Below are 23,222 nucleotides of genomic sequence, written 5' to 3' on the forward strand. Positions count from 1 at the left end.
TGCTGGTGGAGGGGCACTGCTGGCTTCAGGAGGGGGGAACGATGAAAACCTCTGATAAGCAGGGGCACTGATTTCACATGCTGAGAGCTGATTCAATTAGTTATGCAATGATTGCTCTGAAATTACAAATCCACTCATGACAGAGAGAGCTGCTTCACTGCCTTTTTCTGGCTGGTATAAATAGTTTGTATTCTAAATTGAATTTAAAACACCGTGCGTCACGCTGCTGCTAAAATCGGCGCTGCTGTTTGAGTGCTGAGAGAGTGAAAAAAGAAATATAAGGTGCATTACCACCTTTGGGAAGCAAAAAGAAGTGACCATACAGGTGACTTGAGTCACAGATGGAAAAATGCAGCCACGTGCCAGTTATCTGTACCAGCTTCCTAATTCCCTGGAAATTATTCTGGCAGCATTTGCATGGATGGCAGCTCCTGGCTTGCTCAGGGAGCTTTGAAGAGCTGAAGGAGAAGAAGGCAGGGCTGCTGGGATCAGAGGGAAGGGCTGGTGTGCTGCTGGGAGCCAGGTCACTGTAATTACCCTCACCTTTAGAAAGGCACATCTGGGCAGCAAGGCTGGGATGAGGGGCTGCTCCAGGCAGCAGCTGCCAGGGCTGCGATGGGATCACTCCCAGCACAGCCCGCTTTGTGCTGCCTCACACAGCTGGGACTGAGGGGCCAGCTCTTATTTAGCTGTCACAGCTTTCAGATGGGACCCCAGGCTCCTTTTCAAGCCCACACAGGAGCCATTCCAAGCAAAGCTGGGAGCCAGCGCGGGGCTGGAAGCGGCGGCACCCACCGGGTCCCGCGGCGATATTTCAGCAACAATTAATTAGTTCCGGTTCTGGTTCTATTTCTTGAACAACTAATTAGCTCAGGCTTGGTTCTAATTTTCTAATTTTAGTCGTTTTGAGCTAATATTAGCACTCGATCGACCCACAGCTACACAGCTGCCTTAATGGCTTTATAAAATCATGAGCTGATGTGTTATTATTTAGTGTGTGACGGATGCAGAATGCTTCCAGAATCTTCCATGGCCATGTGTGGGACAGAGTAGGGCTGAGACCAGCAGCTTCCCAGGAGGCTGCACCCATTCCTGGAGTGCTGTTTGCTCTCTCAGCTAGGGTGGACACTGTGCTGACCATGGGCAAGCCCCATGTCAGGGCTGTGCCTCCTGGAAAAGAAAAAAGAGGAGCATTTTTATTTTTCTTCCAATTCCAAGTTTGGCAATGGAGTTAATTCAAAGTTTCCTGACTTACCCAAGGGTCAAAGCAATAGAAAAAAAATTCTTCTTCCAAAGCTCCCAGCACTCTGCTTTCACTTTAGGATCCTTGGTGAGGGCTGCAAGTAATTTTTTTAATGTTTCCCCCAATGCTCATTATCAAAATAAATCAACGAGCGGATGTGGCTGCAAAGCTGGGGATGCTCTTGGGTCCCATGTTCTGCCTTTGGCAGGCCATTCCAGGGGCAGGCTCAGCTGGCTGATGTTCCCAGGGAATTGCATCCTCCTAGACGTAAATTTGGGGCTGATTTCTACGTAACCGATCCAAGACATTTCCCCAACCGCTCGGGCAAGTGCGTAAACAAAAATGAAAGCACGGGCACACATCCCCAGTGCCTGCCCTGATGGAAAATGGAAATACTCTGCATTTCCTTTTCTTTTTTTGGGCAGGCAAACCATGAGCCACCTCGAGAAAGGCCACAAATAACCACTCAAAAAGCAATTTCATCTCACGAACCTGCCTCCGCAGTGATCAACGGGAAATGCTCTTTCCAGCTCTGTGTGCATGGCAGACCATGGCCTCTCATTAATATTTAGTATTTGTTTGAAGGAAATTGATTCTTTTTGTCTGCCATCCGGGGAAGCTGCCTTCTGAACATGCTACATTTTAATTGCTCAGTCCCAGCTCTGAATTAAAGCCTTTGTGCTGTTTCATGTGACTCCATTGCTATATCTGGCTCGCCCCAGAGATGGGCAACGAAACCAGATAGCCCAAAGGCTCAGGACAAAGGGACACCTTGCATCTCAATGCAAATCAGTCATTTTATGTCCTCACATTGCCCCATCACCATGGTACCCAAAGAAAAACGTGCAGGGACTGGTGAATTTAGCCTTGTGGCACTCCTGGGATGTTGGGATGGATTAGCAGCTCCTTTCAAATCAAGGGAAACTGAGGCACGGGAGGATTGAGGTGAGTGTCTGCTTCTCAGCTCTCCTGAGGGGTAGAGGGGCTGTGTCTGCATCCTGCAAAATCCCATCATCTACCTGGGGAGATGCTCTGCACATTTCTTGGGATGCCCTTGCCCTGGACAAACCGTTAGAATGAAAATATTCAGTGTCCAGGTCTGGGCTGGAGAAAAGATGACAGTGAACAGGATGTCCTCCCTTCACAAACCCATCTCACAGTATTTGACAGCATGAAGGGTTTTTCTCCATCCCATGGGGTCTAGGAAGCCTGCTGAGAGGTCCAGAAGTCAGAAATTCCATGAGAAGTCCAGAGGAAGAACAGTGAGCTCTACAGGATACATCTGAGCTCAAGTCTCAAGAAGATGCAAGTTCATGGGGAAAACCCTGGATATGTGGGTGATCCAGCCCCAACTCAATAAAAACCTTCAGACAAAACTGACCTGAGCAATTTTATTCTCATAGAATCAGGGAGTGCTTTGGGTTGGAAGGGACCTTAAACTCATTTCATTCCATTCCCTTCCACTATCCCAGGTTGCTCCAACCTGGCCTTGGACACCCCAAGGGATGGAGCAGCCACAGCTTCTCTGTGCCAGGGCCTCACCATCCTTAGAGTAAGGAATTTCTTCCATCAGAATAAATTTCTCCTTCAGTCTGACCTCTCCTAGGCCAGCCATGGGGTAAGTTGGTGCTGGGGCAGGAGAATCCCTGTCTCTGGGCTTAGGTGGCTCCATGTGAGCATCTCCCCCTGGGAAAGATGTGCCCCAGCTGGCTCCTGACCTGCTGAAAGAGCACGAAACCTGATATTACCCTTATTTCACCCACAGAGACCAGAGGCATCGACCAGTTTCCATCATGAAAAATCCATTTTTCCCTTTCTGATTCCCTGTAATCCCTCATTAAAGCATAAGGACATTCTCTGCTCTCTGTCACTGCTCGGATGCTGGAAAACGACCCTGCTCACAGCCAATACATTTATCTAAAGACAGGGAGGAAAAAGTCAGACCTGAGCACCCAGGCCCTGGTTGTGGTGCTCCCAGGAGCAGGCAGGGAAGCAGAGCTGGCTGGAATGGAAATGCAAGCACTGGGGCTGGCTGACCTTTGCCAAATGCCAGAGGAGCCAGCCTTTTCTGGCTGTCCCAAGTGGCTGTGGAGGAAATGAGTATGACCTGACCTTACCCCTCCTAACTCAGCACCCTGTGACAGCCAGCAGCACTCAGTGCAGACAGCCCAGTGCCAAAGGGAAGCCCCAACAGCACCAGGTGAACACTGTGACCAGGCTGAAAGCCTGAATCACTTTGGCTGAGTGTGTCCCTCATAGGTGTGAAAAATCCTGTTTTTCCAGGGAGGTTGCAAAGCTTAGGAGAGACAGGAGGGGGAAACTGCAGGGCTGGTCCTGGGAAGGATCATGCACTGCTGCCCCACAGGATGTGTGAAGGCTGTTCCTGCAGCTCACCAGGACAGCACTGAGCCCCTGGCACGGGAGTGACACCACTCGAGGCTGGCATGTGCCCATGTGCAGCCACATCAGCCCAGCACCAGGCACAGGATTTCCAAAGGCATGTGCAGAAAATGCCCCGGGGACCTGCGTGCCACTGGCAGCAGGAACATGATTAGCAGGAGCTCTGGGCAGCGAAGGCAGGAGAAAAAGAACAGAACAAACCACGGTTTTAATTTGTACAAGCTGGTAATTATAGTTGCTATCTGTCTGAAATCTCTATTGAGTTTATTTAAATATGTTCTCCGTGAAGGCCATTCAGACAGGAATTATCAAGGTGTTGCAGCAGAGGAGATAATGCCATGCAGTTTTCAACAGATCAAGGGCTGATTAGGAGGAATTAATTAGCTGCTTAAACAGTCCTTGACTCGCTGCAGCAATTAGCCTCACCTCCCTGCAGTCACGTTCCCTGCACAGCAGCGGTGCCGCCGATCCAAAGCACCAAACTCCTTCTCTGTGTGCTGCTGTGAGCACCAGGTCAGCCCTGGGTGGGCACATGGCCCTGGGAATGGCTCCTAAACCCACCTGGGAATGGCTCCTAAACCCACCTGGGAATGGGTCCTAAACCCACCTGGGAATGGCTCCTAAACCCACCTGGGAATGGCTCCTAAACCCACAAGAGCTCCAAAGCCACCCCGTGGGCAGTGCCTGGCGGACAGGCAGGGCTGAGCTGGGCTGTGGGGACTCCTGTGTGCCCACTCCAGTTCCCATTGCTGGCTGGTGATTCCCAACACAGCGCAGACATCGAGGGTCTTCATCCTCCAGCCTCAGGCATTCCCCATCCACCACCTTTCCTGTGCTATGAACCACCAGTTCTCAGCTGTGCTCCTCCACTGGGGCCAGCAGATCACCCAGCAGCCTTTATCCCACGTCCCTTTGGTGAGGTGGGAGCATCACCCCTCACCTCTGCAAGCACTAAACCATGGAAAGCTGACACTGCAGGGCTGGAGGCTGAGCCATCCCCACTGGACACTGCCCAGGAGGAGAAGCTGGCACTGGGAGTGACCAGGAGACCACCATGAGGCTCTGAGCCCCTCCTGCCAGCACAGGGCCTTGCAGGAGCTGGTCACAGCTGCCACACTCCTGCCAGCATCCCAGTGGGATCCACTTTTGCTTAGCTGCTTCCTGCCCGCACCAGGAAAAACTGGCAGCCCTGGAGTACCTGATGCAGACTGAGTTACTTCTCTGAAAGTTTCTCAACTCACAGGCTCTCCATTACAGAGAGCCATGAGATGGTAATGTAGCCTGAAAGCTTTTTAGCAAATGATTAAAGCCTTGTGAAGTTCCCCCACCATGTACTGGAGCAGCAGCTTCCAGCTCATGCAATTAAAACGCTGAACTGATATGAGAAGAGACAAGCACCGTCTCAATAGTTTCATGTGAGCTGTGAGGCAAACCAGGCTGAGGACTGCGTCCCTGGAGCTTGTAAAGGCTTTTTCATGGTAATAACCCAAGAAAATATTCACCCAGAGATGGTTTGATGGCAAGCAACAGGCTCTGGGGACAACAGGTGACAGTCTGTGCCCATGCACGTGGAGCCAGAGCATGGCAGGGACTCCTGGCAGAGCCTGGAGGCTCCAACACCCTGGTTTGAGGGCTGGCAAGTGTCCCCGGGGATGGGCTGGTTATCCAGGCCTCCCCAGCAAGCTACACCAGTTAAGATTTTCCCCTTTCCCATTCCCTCACTGGTGTGATGGCAGCAACCACATTGTCAGTGAGCCACAGCTGAGCAGCACAGCCCAGCTCCTCCACGTCTGCCAAGGGCTTTCAGTTTGGAAAGGAAGGCGTCTACTTGACGCAAGGAAGATTTTTCCATTGCCTTTCACTGGCTCTGGATGGGGTGTTTATTGTTTATTCCAGCCAAAAGAAACAGGAGTGGGATTTTGGAGAGAAAAGGAGATGTGTGGCCTGGCTGTGCAAGGACACTGAGGTGAGGAACAGCCAGCTGGAACACTGGGGCTGCACACCCAGGTGACAAAGAGCTGCACAGAGGGAAAAGCCACATGTTTGCAGGCTCTCACAATGGAACATGGGGTTTGGAACACGGCGTTTGGAACACACAAAGGGCTTCAAACAAAGGAGAACATCCATGAGCTGAAGAAAAGAACTACCTAGAAGCAGAGAGCAGGGTGGGCTGCTCTCCAAAACCAAAAAGGTGCGGTGAGAAGAGACAGCATGACAAACCCTCACTGCCTACACTGCCCATCACCCAAACCAGCAAGTTAAGAGGATGAAACAAGCTGGAGTCCCTCTTCTAGTGAATCTTTCCTCATGAATGCTGCCAGTGAGGAGGTCAACAAGGTCCAGTCTGAGCACTTTGACACAGGGAGAAGAGTAAAGCGACTCCACTTCTTTACAAGTGGAAGGATATTGAAGCAACCCAGCCTGCCTCCACCACGTTTAGCTTAAAAAAAAATCCTCCCTGCACCCAGGCCTAGTGAAATTAATTGGACTGAAATGGCACAGGTCACCTCAGCTAACAGCCTTGAAGGTAAAACAAGCCTGCAGGTAAACAGATAAGGGTTTCATAAAGACTAGGTACACTTTACCTCAGAGTTATCCCTCCAGATTACCTCTATACGAGCCTTTACCTTGAATCCACTCATGATAAAGAGTGAGATAAAAAATTTCATTTCTCTAATAGTGTTTATGTGATTTGTCAAAGTAGGATCTCATTAGCTGGCTGCAATGAAAACAAGCCCTTGCTTAGTGTATGCCAAGGCAGCCTGGATCCATCGATGTTCCATGAGCCACATCCTCTCCTCTTCAATAAAAACAAAAATGACACAGAATATGAGCTGCATTTGCTAGCAATTTCCAACACAAAATCTGAACAGTTTCTCCTCAAATCAAAGTGCTCATGATTTATGTCCAAAGAGCTGGAAGCTGAAGGCAGGTGATTTCAATAACCCAGAACAAGCTGTGTTAATTAATTCTGAGAGTGGGCATGGGGAGCCCTTATGAGCAGCTCCCTAAGAGTGAAGGGCGATGTGCTCCTGCCACAGGGAATCAAGCTGCACAGCCCAGCCCGACTTTCCCAGCCAGAAAATCCCATGGAAAAGCTATTTGTGAAATAATTATTTCTCCAGAGTGCAGCACGGGATGGGGAAGGACCTATCCAGTCCCAGCCTGGGACGTGGAAGGGATGGCCCAACAGTGGGAGGGACACGAGAGGATGGGGGAATGGGGAGCAGCTGGAACACAGCCAGCTCTTCTAAACCACGAATGCAACCAAATAAAATAATCTCCTGAGGTTAGGGAAAGGCAGAAGCTGCCCCTGCACAAATATGTGGGGCTCTGCTGGAGCTCAGAGGGAAGGTAAGTGCTGCCAGATGAGCATCTCGTGAGCAGGACGAGGAAGTATTTTGCCAGATTTCTTTTCATCTTCCATGCCCAGATGACTTGGCCCACACACAGCTTCCTACTGCACACAGTTCCCATCCAGAAAACCACAAGCCTTGTATTTTCACACGTTTCTCTGAAGCTCAGAGTGTTTTCCTTGGGGCAAACAGATTGGAAACAGGCAGCCCATAGCAGGCACTTCCATAAACAAACCAGAAGCAAAGGTGTATGCCAGTCTCTTGAGTGACTGAGAACATTCTGCCCACCTCACATCCTGTATTTGCATGGGTTTTTTTCCTGTTGCTCGTACTCATGCAGCCCTAAATAAAGCAAAGCTGAGGAAGTGCCTGAAGTGTTCTACACAGCTGCTTTCACTGAACCAGGCTGTCTACCCAACAGACCCATTTTCAAACAAAGCGATCCAACAATAGCACTGACGATGTTTGAATTGGCACGGATTTAGGAAGACAAGCTCTTTGCTGCACCACACTGTCAGCAAGCACTCAGTACAAATGCCACGTTACAAGATAAACATCTCTCCTTCTCTCTTTTTTCTTTCTTTTTTTTTTTTTTTAAGATTCCCCTTTTACTTTTGCACCTCCATTCACTTGTGTTATTTCCAGATGAGGCCCTGGATCCCAATGGATCGCAGTGCTGAGGTCAAGTCCCTCTGAATTCGTTTCAGCGCCTTGGGTTTGGTTTTAAACGTGGGGATAAAGCTTTATCTGTGTCACAAAGCATCTATTCTGCTCTTCAAAGCTTTCCAATGCTGCTACAAACCTCTGGTTCCAGTTGCTATCGCCGTTGCAAATAAGGTCAGCCTGATTAAAAAACAGTTATTCCAGGTGGAGTGAAAATGGTCAATCTTCAGTCAGTGCGTGCTATGTAAGAAATATCCTGTTCCTGAACTGAAACAAGCCTTCACAGGCTCCAGGTAAAAGGAGATTGAGGTCACCTAACAAGTGACATTATTGCAGCCTCTGATTCATTGCAGAGACTGTGTAAAGCTATACTGGAGATGTCAGCTAAATCAGGTGTTTCTTTCTCTCCTGTATGACCTGTATTTATTTGCAGATGCAGGTTCAGGTACCACTGTGAGCAGCCAGTGTCCCCAGCCAGCCCAACCTGCGCTGCCTGCAGCCGAAAACTGGGGCTGGATACTGCAATATTTCAATTCGGGCAATTACTCAAGGAGCTGAGGCCCATGGGAGTGAAAATACTCTGTCTCTGTTGTCTTAAAGATTAAATCAGAAGCTCCAATTCACCCAATGTATGAGTAAGAAGGAGCTGGCAGGAGAGAAGGGGATGGAGAAAGGCTGTGGGTGACAGCAAGCAGCAGCCTCTTGAGACACAGACACAGCAGCACACAAGCACCCAGCCCCACATGGAGGAAGATAAAGCAGCTGAGCCATCCCAGCACTGGATCCTGTGTTTGATGTGAAGGTTTTCAGGCCTGGGCATCATCTTTGCAGTTTTCTCTTGCTAATAGGTTTGCTTGGATTCCAGCTCAGCCCAGCTCATTAGCCACACTGCCGAATCTCACACTAATTCTGCATCCCTTCTACTGCTACAGATAAATAATAAAATTGCCTCCACGCAGGGGTTGTTTTCTTCCTCTCTCCCCCTAATGCAGGTCTGGTAGCATCTCATGTATCTGTTAATGAAGTCCATGATATCCAGAGTTTCTCAGCAAGTAAAAATTACAATCATTAGCCAGTGAGTGATGAGAGACAAGAACACCATTTCTGCCCGGGCTGGCAGTAACAGTACAGCAAGTCCACGTCCTGGAGAGCTGAGCCTTGCTCTCCTGTCATGTGGTACCCAATGTTCTTCATTAGCACCTCTCCCTAATAGAGCAAGGCAGCGTCCTGCGGCAGGTCACAATTACACGCAACAATTAATTCAGGGAGAAACAATGACAAGGCACTGCAGAGGAACACTTTGCAGCAGGGTGGTAAAAAGATGAAGTGGAAGAGGAATAGGAACATTTTAAAGCCCTGCCTGAAACCCAAAACAGGTGACAGCACAGTAGAGGATGCATGGCTGGTTTCCTTGTACATGAATTCGTAAATTTTGTTTTAAATGGGAAAGAAACACAACCATTACTCTTTTGGTCACAATACCCCAGTGACCAGGATCAGCAGGCTCAGACCAGGACTTCTTGTGCTATTTGCAAACAACACACAAAGCCGACTCAGCTTCTCCCAGAGCTGCAGCCACTCTCTTGCTGCCCTTTTGTGAAATTAGGGTTTAATTCTCTGGAATAAGTCTGCTAATAAGGAGTCCCAACACACCCATCCTCTGGACAGCGTGTACCTGCTCATCGTTCCCCCAGGAGCCGTGATGGGAGGGGGACAGAGAAGGGGGGAGGATAAAATAAATCCGCCTCTGAGAGCACAAAATGCAAGAGAAATCCAATACTCCTTCACAGAGGAGTGAGAGGTTGTTGGAATAGAGGTACTGGTTGCACTGGCCATGCTCAGCAAAGCACTGATTTCGTCTGCAAGGGCCCCCTGTCCTCTCCAGATCATGTTCCACGCTCCGTGTTAAGCCTCCCCTGGGAACATTTCCCACTGAGGACACGCATGTTTGCCATGCTGCCGTGGTGCCAGCAACAATAGAGAGGGACAATGTGATCTTTATGTAACGGGGGCTCTGTTCCCCTCTGCCCAGGGATGAGATGTTCAACACATGGGCACAACAAGTAATAACAACCTGAAGGGTTAAACACAACCACTGGACCCCGCGATGTCAGCACTGGGGTTCCCCTGGGTGTGGATGGGTGTAACCACGTGCCCCACGGTATTTGTTCATCTGTTCAATGCAAGAAAAGTAACCCAAAAGCTGAGTGAACACTCAGTCATCCTCAGATCCTGTGATCTGCATCCCAGGGGAGCTCCTTTCCCCTCCTGCAGCCTCAAAGCCCAGTGCTGGGATACAGATACCAGCCCTGCATCCAGCGCTCAGAGATTCTCACAGCCTTTTGCTCCACACATTTCTACTAGAGGACTGCACAGAGGTGGAGGATAGAGGGCTGAGAAAGTCCTTCCAGATATGGATCTACTCACATCCACACCAGTGACCAAAGCTTAATGGATACAGGAAGAAAAGTAATGCTCCTCCGTTGAGCAACGCACTTGCTTCAGCTTCCGAGAACATCAGTCTCTGGAAAATGATTGTATGACAAAATCTCAAAATGAAACTAATTCAGTGCTGCTCTCCAGCCTTGGGAATGAAATGAGTAAGTCTGCAGTCATTACAACAATGTCCTGGTAAAAATAAACAGGAAAGGGCACTTAGTAGGAATGCTTCATAGTTAAAAATACAGTATCTCATGTGAGGTCATTCTGTTTTTTATAGGAACAGGCATGTGTGCCTCAAAGTGATCAGATTTGGTATTACTTCCTGTTGTGGATGGGCACCTCAGTCACAGACAGATGGACAAGGTTCTCTTCCCCAGTCCAAAACCCTACCTGGGATGATGCAGATTGAACATCTGCTATTGGGCTGACAGCTCTGAGGGAACAGGCAGGAATTGCAACACCTGACTACATGGGGGGATTTGGGGGTCTGTCTTCTCTTCACTCAGCAAGACTGACAAGGAGGATGACCAACTTTTTCAGTCTAAAAGGTACAAAGACAATGTTCTAGCCAGAGGTGGGCACACTGAGCAGGAGACAGGCACAGAGATGATGCTGGACAAAGGACAGGAGGCAAGAAAAGTGGGCAGAAGAAGTACCGTAAAGGATCATAAAAGCTGCATGTACACTTTCCTTCACAGAAAATGTCTTTGTGCTTTTATGGCAAGGAGCTGCTACAATTACAGCTTCTCTTATAAGTGAAGGAGAAAGCAGATAACGAGCAAACCTCCCACCACACAAAGGAGGTGACGAAGGCGTTCTGGGAGCCCTGATGGTCAGGCTTTCCTGCAACAGCCAAAAGCATAGAAGATTGCTAAAAACCATCTCCATTTCACCCTTTTCAGGGCTGTGAGCTGTTCATAGCCTTTTTCTTCCCCAAAGTATAAAAAGGATCGCACCAAAAATGTACCTACACAGATAGCAAGTGAAAACCCTTCAGCCAGACAAAGCAGAGCTTGCACATGCAGACCTGCAGAATGAGCCCGTGGCTGCATCATCCCTGGTATGGGGAAGAAAAAAGAAGGAACAAAAAAGAGATTTCACAAAGGAAAAATCTAAGATATTGTCCAATCCATGTGAGTTTCTGCTTCATCATTGAGGTTCATGATTTCAATGACACATGGGAAAATCAGGAGCTCCCACCAGTCCTCCTCTCCTTGACCTCAATATCCACTGGATGAACAGGGCAGTTTGATGAAGTCATGCACAGGTGTAAAAGGCTGGGGCTTCCAGATTTTCTGGAAACCAAATTTTTAATTTCCTAAGAAAATGGGAGCAAGCACAGAAGTTCAGATGGCTTGGTATGGAAAAGGAAAATTCAGGCAGTGGTTCCACAGCTCTTCCTCTGGGTTGGGGCCACCCTCCAAAATCAAAACCCCTTGTTCTGTACAGCCAGTGCACTGCTCCTCTGCCACATATCAACCAGCCCAGGCACACTCTTGTGTCCACAGCTCATGTCCTCATCAACAAAATACATCAGCACCAGCTTCCAACAATCAACTGTCTCTCCCTGGATTTGTTCTCAGGGGTTTTAAAGCTTTGTCAGGATCCCTTAGGAAGGGGAATGTAAGGCAGGCAGCCTGGGAGGCTGCACATACTTGTCTGTTTTAACCAAGATGAGGCTCCTAATATTTACAAGGAACCAATGTCCAACAAGCACTGCTGTGATCAGGCTGCTGAAGTATCTGGTGCCACACTCAGGAGAGCAGGGATGTGGGACGCTCCTGCCAAGAACCATTTCCAGTTGCACATATCACTGAGGTCATTATAGAGGTGGAAAATACATGGAGGTTTTTGCTTTAGTGATTTACTGATCTGCTTTCCCATCCATTTCCCATCTGCTGCCATGTGAGCAACTGGAGATGTGTCCCCTAGGAGTTCATCCAGGGGGGAAAAAATAGGGAAAATGAGGTGGCATTTTATTGCCACAAGCCAGAGCCAGCACCCCCACCATGAAACCCCAAGGCCTCCCTCCCCACCATGAGTCTCCAGACATGCAGAAGATGCAGCTGCATCGTGATGGAAGCAGCAGAAATAACCTCCCAAGAGCACCCAGAACACTGCGTGTCTGCATTTCTTCATCAAAACCCTATTTTGGGAGATCACATCCTTCTGGGAACTGGGCAGGCTTCTGCTAAACAGCCTGTGCCATAGCACAGCTGGAATGTACATCTGTGATTGTGGCAGGCCCCTGCCCAGCCCCTGGATCACTGACATTCCAGGGGTGGCAGTGGGTTTCTCTCCTCGGGGCTCCAGCAGCTCCCACTCCCCAGGCTATGCACAAACACTGCCAAATCCCAGGGCCAAGCAGGAGGAGCTGCCTCTTCCACACCTCCTGGTCTGGGTAGATAAAACCACTTTCTTTTTTGCTTCCAGCTGCACCTTTTCCCTTGTCTTGGTGGTCACAGACTCTCATGAGCAGCACCTCATCAGCACGTGAGAAGGCTTAGCAGCAGGATGGCAGGAGAGGGATGGAATGGGATGGAGAAGAAAGGGCCTCTTCCAGTTTCCAGGGTCTACAGATAATCCTCTGATCCATATGGAAACAAGGCTCTTGGCTTAAATTATTTTTTTTTCATCTTTTGTGTGTGTGCTGACTTACTCCAGCAGGGCTGCCAGCAGCCTGCAGTTTATTTTTAAAATACTAAACAAGAGAAGTCCAGTATATACAACAAAGACCATGGGTTTTCAGAGAAGCACTCTGCAGATGCTAAAAAAAGGAGGTTGCTTATCGGGTCAGCTGTGAGGTGAGAGGCAGATTCTGACCTTGGTTTTGAGAAATGCTGAGCAGGCACGTCGCACACCAGCTGGATCCCAAATTCACTCCAGGAACAGGCACAGAAATTGCTCAGCTTCCCAAGCACAGCCTGCCTTGGCAGGTACCCGTGCACGGTGGGTGGGCAGATGCTGGAATGACTGTCACCACCTCACCCAGAGCCCTGAGACCGTGCCCAGCTCAACACACAGACAAAAAAATCTCAGCTCACAGCTGCCTGGCCAGGCTGGGCTCCACAACACCCCCAGCACAGGCAGCTCAGCCTGCAGGGACATCATCAAAATATATTGCACAGCTTCTTCAAGAGGATTTAGATGAAAACACCACCACTTCCAGCTGTGAGGCTGTGGGAAGCAGCTCTGGGACGAAGGATGTGGCTCTCCCTCAAGGTGACAGCGCTCCTAATTGTGCCGCTCCAGCCGGCACGCCGGAGGGTGCGACCCAGTTTTGGTGCTCGTTATGTGGCTGGCAGCTGTGCCAACACACTGGAAAAGCTAAATTTAGGAGACAAACAGTCCTGGTGTTACACACCCAGGCAGGACTGGCTCTGTTACGAGAGCTGGAGAATCGATGCCATCCGCTTCCACGCGTTACAGCGGCGCTGCGAAGCCCTCGCTGCCGGAGTGAAAGCGTTACCAAGTCACTTGGAATAAAATTGCCACTAAATGCTATTTGGGAGATGGAAAAAAAAAAAAAAGGCAAATCCTCACTCTTTCTCAGCTATTGTAGGAAATGAAAATGGCTATTGCTGCCTGGTAGAGAGTCCAATTATGAATAATGCGCGTTCTCTCCCTGCACAAAGGATGAAAGGCATCAGAGCTGGTGGTGACATTTTAAGACCGGAGATGTAAGAGCGGATCTGAGCCTCGTTGCAAGCCCAGCTTTACCCCAATAAAGAAACACTTTCTGCAGTCAATTGCCTTGCAGCGTAGCTTGAAGCCCCGCTATTGATCTAGCATCTGTTATAAGCAGATAATCATCGCCACTGTGCCATGGCTTATATGATGGGGTCTAAAAGCACTTTCCAGAAGCTGGTTGAGGGCTGTTTTCTGCTCTCCCCTGCAGCTGTAGGAAGGCAGAGGTTTGTGGGGGAGCCCACAAAAGTCTCACAAGTTGACAGAATTTGAAGGCCAGAAAAAAAATATTTAATCATCCCAACTCATTCATCTCCCAATCCTGTAAACTTCAGGCAACTGAAGTGCACTCCCTGCAAGGCTCTGCTGCCATCCCAGCCTTCCACAGTTATTTTATACCCTGAAATTTCCTTTCCCCAGCAAGGTGCTGACACACCACCTTCAAGCCACAGCTCAATCTTTTCCTTCTCTAAGAGGCAGCGAGAGCTGCTGAAATCTCCCAGCATCAGGCTTTTTTCTCCTGTCCCCAAAAGGTTTCTCAGGCTTTGGCTCACTGAGGTCTGAATCCTGACAACTCCTGAGCTTCCATTTACTTCCCAGCAGCATGGGGATGTTTTGGGCCAGGCACCTTCCTCCGAGTTTAGCAAGAAGTGGTCAGAGGTAGGTGAAATCAGACTGCCAGTGCCTGCAATGTCCCCCCTCCCTTCCAGTGCAAACACTTCTTACCCACTAGGGAGATTCCTTCAGTCTCCAAAGAAGGAGAAAAGGATGGGAAATTAAAAATAAATGAACCAAGAGATACACATCCATCAGGAGCCAGGCGTTGTCAGCCCAGGTCCCTGAGCAACTACTTCTTTAATCAAAACCTCATGCAGCTTAAACGCTTCACAGAAGTCTAGAACAGAGATTGTGTTACCCTGAACAGCAAAAGCTGCAACCTTGAAAAATAAAATCACTGTCTGATGGGGTCTATTTCTTTAAAATCACACTAAATTATGCCAAGCCTTTTCCTAGCTCTGACATTTGAAGTTTCACCCTGCAGATTCCTGTGAGACACACGGGTGTCTCAAGAGGATGACCGGAGGTGATGGGAGGAGTGAGCTCTGGGGCGCCAGCTGAAGATGAGCCATTTCTAAATCGGTCCATGACGCCAGACCTAAATTTTTAAGAGGCTCAAATCAAGAAAAGATTGCTGATGGATGCACTCCCCACTTAAAACTCACTTGCGTGGTGATGGACGTCAGACTGCTGGCCTCATGGCTATGCCTGGCTGCTACTGAGAGGGACAGAAACCTTCCAGCTTTCTAGAAAGTCCTCGTGTGCCAAGGCTCAGCCAGCTCCTTAGAGCCTCCTGCATGCAGGTTTTCTGCCTCTCTTGGCTTGAAAATGTTTGTCCCTGAGGAGTTTTCATTTAATGCCTTCCTTAGTTACCAAGGGATGAGAAGTTTCTCCCATCGTTCTGCGGCTTTCCAAGCACAGATGGGATTTATTGAAGTTCCTGCTGCTCTGGCCTCATTAACATTTTATGGCACAGTTCCAGAGATGTGCCTGCTCCTTGCTGGGTGCCCCTCTACAGCCCCATGGTGGCTCAGCTCTCCTGGCTGCACTGAATATCCCTGGGGAGTCTTTAAGTGATTTAATTCCCAAAACGGCTCCCCTGCTTCTTTTTGAGAGCTCACCTGCACCCTGCCTCCTGTGGGACCACAGCTCCCAGCAGCTCCTCTCTTAACAGACAAGGTGGGTGGGAAAGCAGAGACAGCACGAGCAGGAGACAGGAAAAAATATGGGAAAAACTAGAGAATAGTGCAGGAACACATTCAGGCTGTGCCATGGACAATATAACCTGTCCAGGGACAGGCAGGATTTCAACTGGCTTGAAGGGGGTGGAAGTAGAAGAGGGGGTGCAAGCCCAGGGTTTGCTGAAGAAATGCAGTAGGTGGCCCTGAAGAGACATTGCCAGCACCCTCCTGCACATGCCTGCAGGGAGGAAGGTAGGAATTTCAAGTCCTGAGACCTGAAAGAGCTTTTCTCCCCTGTAGAGAACAGGAGGGAGCATCAGCACAGCCCAGCTGGAGTCTGCAAATTGCCCCATTTAGGCTCTGGTCCTCAAAATTGCTCTTACCCAAAGTACATCCACTGACCTGACAAGCATCACGTTTTTCTCTGGAGGCCACATTCCTCCACAGCCTCCAGAGTTTGTGCTTCATCCCCAAACTCTATAGGTTTTGTCCCAGAGAAATATGCCTGGTTGTGCTTCTCCATGATCCACTGTATGAAGCCAGGGTTTCCCCACCACATTTTTATTCAGAGGCACAGCACAGCAAGGACAACCCAGCACAAACTTTGGAAGTGGCAGACCTGGCTGGAGTTCAGCAGAAACAGGGAATTAAGACACTGAACTAAATCAATACATCACCACCCAATTTCTATCCAAATCAGGAATTTCATGCACAGGAGAGATTTTGACCAGCATCCCACATCAGTTATTGAGAAGAGAGAGCAAAGAGTGCTTGGCATTGTGCAGAATTCCAGTCTTTACACTGAAGCTCTTGGAAACCCAGAGTAATTCAGATTCAGAAGCAATCTCAGCTGCTGGGAAGGAACTCAAACAGCCAAGGACAGAGAGTGTCTGTGCAGAGATGTAGGGAAAGAAAGAAGAGCTGCTGGCTGGGTGCAGGGAGGGGACAATGATCACATGGATAAAAGGATGGGGAGGAGGTAAAGGAAGCAGGTCAGGGAAAATCCAAGGATAGCCAGGGCCACTCTTGCTAAAATGTAAGTGGGGGCTTTTTTAGGGCTGCAGTACCCACAGTCTTCCAGCACTGCCTGGTGTGAGGCACACACTGGGACTGAAAACACCAGGGAGATGCTCGGGGGCTGGAGCAGAGCAAGGATGGAGGCACAAGGACTGCAAGATGCTCCCAGCCCGTTCCAGCCAGGGAAACACAGAATTCCACGCTCAGAGCTTTCCCCAACAGCCAGCTCAGGCTGCTCACTCAAACCTCCTGCTCCCAGGCACAGCCCTGCACGTCTGGCTTGGAGTGCCACCTGCTGCCAACCGTGCCGCTCTCCAGTCCCTGCGAGGGGACAACAGCAGCGCAGAACAACAAACTTCTGCTCTTACATCAGCTTTCCCTGTGCTTTAACAGCAGCCAAACTCCTGCTCCAAAAAGCAACATTATTTCCCAAGCTGCAGGCATCCCACTAGTTGCAGGCATAGCAGCAGATGCTAATAAAAGAACTTTTTTTTCTTTGCCTTTCATGCAGTTTCTCGCTGGAGCCAGTCTCTCCCCCCAGAGACCACATCCTGAATCTTCTTGCTCATTGATTCTTTATGCTAAATGATGACTCCACAGTCGAAATAATGTGGCATATTCCAGCTCGCATTTCAGACACCGTGAGACTTTTTAATAACGAGTTGCATGAAAAATTAGGGAGGCTGCAACAAAGAGCTCCGACAGAGGTTTCCAAAGTGACTCACAGCCAGTAGATCCTCCCTTTTCCAAAGCCCAGCGTGAGACAATTTCAAGAGCCCCCGCACTCAGAGAGAGAGGAGTCCTCCCCCTCTGGAAAAACAAGGCCTTTCTAAGGAGAATTCTCCAGGGAGAGAAACCCTGCAAGGAGGTTTGGCAGGCGGATTTGGGAATCGTGGCTGAGATGACATCCCATCCCCAGGAGTGCTCGCAGGGATGTTTCACTCCACGCCTCAGCTGTGCTGCTGAAGGTGCTGCAGGGTGGGAGTCACCTCGTCCTGCAGCCAGCCTGGGCTTCCTGCTCAGCACATTGGCTCTGGAATACTCCACAACACAGCTACTAGCAATGACTCCTGTTGGTTTTGCAAGAAGGCAGTGAACCCAGCAGTAACAGGCAGTGGGGGTTTCTCCAGCCTTGGCTCCCAAAGCACTGTGGCACCCACAGCAAACATCACCCATGCACAGGTATCCTGCTCCTCCTAGGGCTGGCTTGCTGCCAGCCCTGCAGCTCTCTGCCAGGCTTTGCAGCATGATGGAGGAGGAATTTTTTCAGGCTAACTTTTGGCTGACTGTTTTTGCTTCCTGCCATCCACACGAACAGCTGCCAACGCATTTCAAGGGGAAGCAGCAGGCAACATATCCAGTGCAGTCACCCTGATGGGGATTAATGCCATTCATGCTCAGTCCCAGTAGTGAGCAGTGCCTGGCTGCTGGGTGGGACATGTGGCTGAAGAATGGGTTTCATTGCTCTGCTCCCTCTCCCAAGCTCAGCTCCCAATTCCTTTTGGATCCTGTGCTGGCTTCCACCTTCACCTTCTCTATGACAGCCCTCACAGTCACCCTCAGCCCCAGGAGCTCCAGCACAGCTCCCTGATCACCTATTCCTAAGGTCTAGCTGAGCACAGTTCTCCCCACTCAGCCCAGCAGACTTCCCAAGAGAGGTTTTTCCTCCCAAAGGAAGCCAGGAAAGGAAGGCTGAGAGTAAAGGAGCAGCTGGCACAAAGGCAGTTCTTACCACATTCCAGAAGAGAGGGTTGAAGGCGATTGAGAGGACGGCCACAATGAAACCAGAGTCAGTCACATCCACATAGCCAAAGAGCCACACCATGGCTGCCACATCCACCTGTGGAAGAAGGGATGGTTACTGGAGTGCAGGATCCCACAGGGACATTTCACCTCAAACCAAACCCACCAGCTGCCCCAAGGGTCGATGAACCTTTTACTATCTCTAAACAGCGTGTTGTTACAGTTTGCAAAGCGCTATGTCAGGGTGCAAAGCCCAAAAGAAGGAGGGGGGCTTCTCCAAGCTGTGCCCCCAAACCTCAAGGGCACTGGGCTCTCTGGGATGCCCAAAAGGACAGAGGGATAGAGGTGACACTGCTGCTCTGAGGACGAGCACCAGCCCTCAGCTGCCAGCTCATGAGTGTTTTAGGAGAGGAAGCACCATTCCACAGCATCTCAGCTCCTCAGGACTGTCCCAGGGATGCTGGTCTGCATGGAACACCCTAGCAATGAACTGTGTCAGCTTCAAACTTGTCTCCCATAAAATCAGAGTGATGCAAACCCCTCCACAGCAAGGGGGAATGCATTTGCACTATAAGGACGTGCAAAAGAATTTCCTGTCTTAATGACAACAACAAAACCCCTTAAAACTTGCAGTTCTCCTTTTAAGAAAGAGAGGTTTTTCCCAAGACGGCTCCCTGACATTGTCAGCATTTTTACGTGCAGTAAGCCATGCTGCTTCTCCCTCTTCACTCCCTCTCCCTGTACTGGTATTTGGATGAAAAACAGCCAGTATCTATTTTTTTTGGTCAAAACCTTTGAAAACAAAAATCAAAACAGCCCAGCCCTCACTTGAAACAAAACCAAGACAACACCAAGGCGTGGAAGGTTCTTGCTTCCCCAACACAGCTGTGTTTGCAAGTCCTCTGGATGCCAGGGGACAGGCACAGGTCAAAAAGTTACCGGCTCCACCTTGCCTGTCCAGGAGAGAAATTCCCACTGGCTCCTCACAGGCTCTTGGAAAGAACCAGAGCCACAGTGTCATCTGTGGAACGGGGCTGGTAAACCCAGCACCTCTCCTAGCCCAGAGAAATGGCTGTGGGAACAGCTCCCATGCTGGTCCAGGGCATATCCAGTCGCTCCAAGCACCTCCTGCCCAGCCATGACTGCCCAAGGTGCAAAGTGCAGGAGCAAAGACTGTACAGCCCTGGGGAAAGGAAGGATCCTCACGGGAATCCACAGCTGCCCTCAAACCACCACTGTCACAGATCCTCCAGGCTCCTTCATCCGAGCCCTGGGGATGTGGATGCTGGCAGGGAACAACGGGAACAGCCCCTATGGCTTGATCCAGACCCATTTCCCCCTATTCCCACCTCCACAGCCTCTCTCCATCACCCCCGAGCAGCCCTTCCCCACCAGACCTCGTCCCCCCAAATTGTCAAGCCACAACCCAAGGTGCTGCTGGCACCGGGGCCGAACTGTCTAATCCTGCTTCAATTGCAATCCCGTGGGACCAGGACAGCTTCTTTCCTCTCGTTTTGTACGGTGCTGAGCACAGTGCTAGCACGGGCTGAACAAAAGCTTCTTGACCTACTAACTCCTGGCAGGCTCCATCGTGAACATCGCACTCACCTTCTTTTTTCCTGCTCAACAAATTCGCGGCTGCCAGCGGGAGGCAGATTGGCCTGTGCCTGGCGTGTGCTTTTCGGGATAAAAGGGGAGCCCTAAAGGGATGAGCTGTCTCTGCAAGCTGCTGGGACAGCCACGTAACAGGCACAGAACATTCAACTTTGCCCCCACCTCCCCACGGTGGGGGATCAATGACCGTGGCAAGCGGTGCCCGCTTGATCACAGCCCCAAAGTCAGGGAGGGTGGGAACAGCATGGACAGCTGGGTGAGAGCTGCATGGACACCCAGGTGAGACATAAATGGACACCCAGGTGACAACTGCATGGACACCTGGGTGACAGCGGCATGGACACCTGGGTGAGACACAAATGGACACACGGCTGAGAGCTGTACAGGCAACTGGGGGACAGCAGCACAGGCAGCTAGATGAGAGCTGCATGGGAATTTGGTTGAGAGCTGTATCGGAACCTGAGTGAGAGATAAATGGATACCTGGGTGAGAGCTGCATGGGCATTTAAAAAGAGCTGCAGGGGCAGCCGGGTGAGCTGGTGGCAGCACCCCCGAGCATTCACGCAGTGCCAGTGCAGCCCCTGCTCACACCGTGCCGGCCCGGCTGGGCTGGAACCGGGCTGGGGAGGGCGGTGGGTGCACCTGGGGGACGGGGGACCGAGTCCTGCTGCACCTACGGGCACAACCCGGGGGCGATTCCCAGCGGACCTGCCGAGCCCCGCGGCGGCACCGAGGGGAGCGGGGGATCCATCCCCGGGCTCCCCCCGCTGCCTCAGGCCGGGCCCTCCCCGGGGCCGCCCTCCCGCCCGCCCCGGCCCGGCCCGGCCCGTCCCGCCGGTACCTGGCCGTAGTCCAGGCCGCCCAGCCCCTCGCAGCACTCCCGCGGGAAGCGCCGGGCCCCGCCCGCCGCCGCCTCCCGCCGCCCCGCGCCCGGCCCGGGCCGCCCCGCCATGGCCGGGTGCCCCCGCCGCGCCCCCGGCCCGGCCCGAGCGCCGCGCCCGCGGTGGCGCTGCCGGGAGCCGCTGCCGGGAGCCGCGGGCCCGCCTTTCCGGGAGGAGCCGGGCCCGGAGCCGCGCCGGGCCCGGGGCCTGCGGGCCGGGGACAGCACTGACCTCCGCTGCCGGTGCGTGATCGTGTCGGGACGGGGAGCGGCCCCGCGGCCCGGGATGGACTTCGACCCTGGCCGCGGGAGCAGCGGGAGCAGCGGGACGGATCCCCGGGGCCGCTCCGGGAGCTGGAGTGCGGCCGGCAGTGGGACGGCCCTGAGGGGAGAGGGACCCAAAACCGAGTGGGCACCGCTGGTGCGGGGGCAGAGACAGGCACTGCCAGCCCCCGTCTGTCCCCTGCCAGCCCCTGCCCGTTCCCTGCCAGCCCCTGCCCGTTCCCTGCCAGCCCCTGCCCGTTCCCTGCCAGCCCCTGCCCGTTCCCTGCCAGCTCCCGTGCCTGCCCTTTGCCGCATCCCTGCCCGTTCCTTTTGCCCACAGAAACTGTGCCTGCCCCATCCCTGCAAGGGTTCCAGGCCAGGCTGGACTGGGCTTGGAGCAGCCTGGCCTAGTGCAAGGTTTCCAGCCCATGGCTGGGGGTGGAATGAGATCTTTAAGGAATGAGATGATCTTTTCCAATCAAAACCATTCTCTGACTCCATGATTCTATGGATCCCTGCCCATCCCCTGCCCTGTCCCGGTTCAGTGCTCACACCAGGGCCGGGAGCTGGGAAACAACTGCAGTGGCTCCCTGGCAGGAAATTAAATGTCTCTTGACCAATATTAGTCATTGAAGGACAAAACGTAAAACCACCGAGTCTAAGTGTATTTTAAGGACAATTCATTGCAGCCTTCTCCCTTCAGCCAGTGCCGTTTATTTTTTTATTGCTGTTATTATTACTACTCATGTTCTTTTTCATCTTCAGTCCTCTCTAGGATATTTCTGCTTGGTGCACCTCATGGGCTGCAGTCCTGGATCTGTCTGGAAAATAGGGTAGTATCTTCCCTGTAGACCCCTGAGGGCCTCTGCTTGTGCAGATCCTGCTTTGCAAGGAAATAAATTTTCTTCAAAAATAAATACGGTGTGAATGAGCTGCAAGTGTCCCCCCCAGAGGTCTCATGGGAGCAGGGAAGGGAAAGGATATCCAAGTACTCGTGTCCTGGCAGGCACTGAAAGTGTGCATGAATGATGGCTCACTTAAAGCCCTCCCCAGGAAAATGGCATCTTTGGAGGATACACTTCAGCAGACCCCAGGGATTCCAATTTGGCACCACGGGAAACCAGCCTTCCTTAGTTCTGCTGCTGCAAACCCCTCGGTGCTCCAGCACATCCCCAGCTCCCCCCTGCACCATCAGCTCTGGCACTCGGGGTGCTCACAGAGGGCCCAAGGAGCACATTCACGGTGTGAACCAGGCTGGTTTGGGGTGAGGCACACACCGAGGCGCTGTGGGTGGGAGCAGCGTTCCCCATGGATGATCTCCAGCTGCTTCCGGCCTCTTCTCCCCCGCACTGGATAATTTTGCTGTGCCAAGTGTGTAATTATCGCCTCTGCCATCTCCCAGGCTGGGCTGCGGGAGCAGGTGGGAGGATGTTTGTTCTGAATCCCACCAGCTGGGTGCTGGGAGCAGCAGGAAGGGCAACAGGGATGCAGTGGGGGAAGCGATGGTGGCTGGGATGTGTGAGATGCTAATGTCCCTCTCCAGGAGGAATTAGCAGGGAGAAACCTCCACACTGTCCTGGCTGCAAGGGAAAGGTGTTCTGGTGATGCCAGTGCTGCCAGCTGGGAAAGGACAAGGATGCTGTGGCACAGTGGGAGGAGGAATGGGTCAGGCTGAGGGATGGATGGTGAGGAGGTGCAGAAGGATGAACTGTCTCACTGGCTCCTCATTCAAGGTCAGCAGAGCTGGGCTGTCATGGAAACGTCTGTCCTGTCACCCAGTGAAGGCACGTGCTGCAGAATCCAGTGTCCTGCCACCAGCCCAGTTGTGTTTAGGGCAGCAAATCACACTTGAGCCTCCTTGCCATTTCCACTACCAAATTCCCTGTCCATGGAAGTTGATCCATGTAAGAGGGAAAGAAGGCATTTGTGGAAATGGGGGCCCCTCCTTGCTGTCCTTCATCCCACCTTGGACACGTCCCTGCAGCTGTGAAGGAGACAAAGAGGGCTTTCTGCAAAGGCTGGATTTTATGTGCCCATCCCTCCCCTTCTCCCCATGCATGCCTTTAATCCAGCTCTCCCTTTCTGAGCACCAAACTTAGGCAGAGGACATTACCCTCAGCTTTCCCAAGTCCTTTCTCAGCATGAACTCCCTCAGTGCCCTTTGAAATCCCACC

At 51.5% G+C, this 23,222-nt stretch overlaps 1 protein-coding gene and 1 long non-coding RNA gene across 5 annotated transcripts in view; one reads left to right on the forward strand and one right to left on the reverse strand.

Moving 5' to 3' along the window:
• Positions 1-21,150, reverse strand: part of PEMT (phosphatidylethanolamine N-methyltransferase) — a 41,933-nt gene extending 20,783 nt beyond the window's left edge. The window contains exons 1-2 of one of the 3 annotated variants that reach the window (XM_015643169.3): positions 21,017-21,150; positions 18,280-18,387 (exon numbers count right to left, since the gene is read on the reverse strand). In XM_015643169.3, coding sequence (XP_015498655.1) covers positions 18,280-18,372 — 93 coding nt within the window. In that variant the 5' untranslated portion in view covers positions 18,373-18,387; positions 21,017-21,150. Of the gene's footprint in view, positions 1-18,279; positions 18,388-19,898; positions 20,043-20,745; positions 20,833-21,016 lie in introns of those variants that run through there. The other 2 variants (XM_015643171.3, XM_015643172.2) reach the window with 2 other exon arrangements.
• On the forward strand, positions 20,191-21,965 carry LOC107211298. Of its 2 annotated transcripts, none has more exons than XR_004499426.1 (2): positions 20,191-20,435; positions 21,814-21,965. It is a non-coding gene; the product is annotated as an uncharacterized LOC107211298 (long non-coding RNA). The 2 variants fall into 2 exon arrangements; XR_001524129.1 differs by lacking the exon at positions 20,191-20,435 and adding an exon at positions 20,938-21,027.
• The last annotated feature ends 1,257 nt before the right edge of the window (positions 21,966-23,222 follow it).

The sequence above is a fragment of the Parus major genome, chromosome 14 (assembly GCF_001522545.3).
Source record: "Parus major isolate Abel chromosome 14, Parus_major1.1, whole genome shotgun sequence".
NCBI lineage: Eukaryota > Metazoa > Chordata > Aves > Passeriformes > Paridae > Parus > Parus major.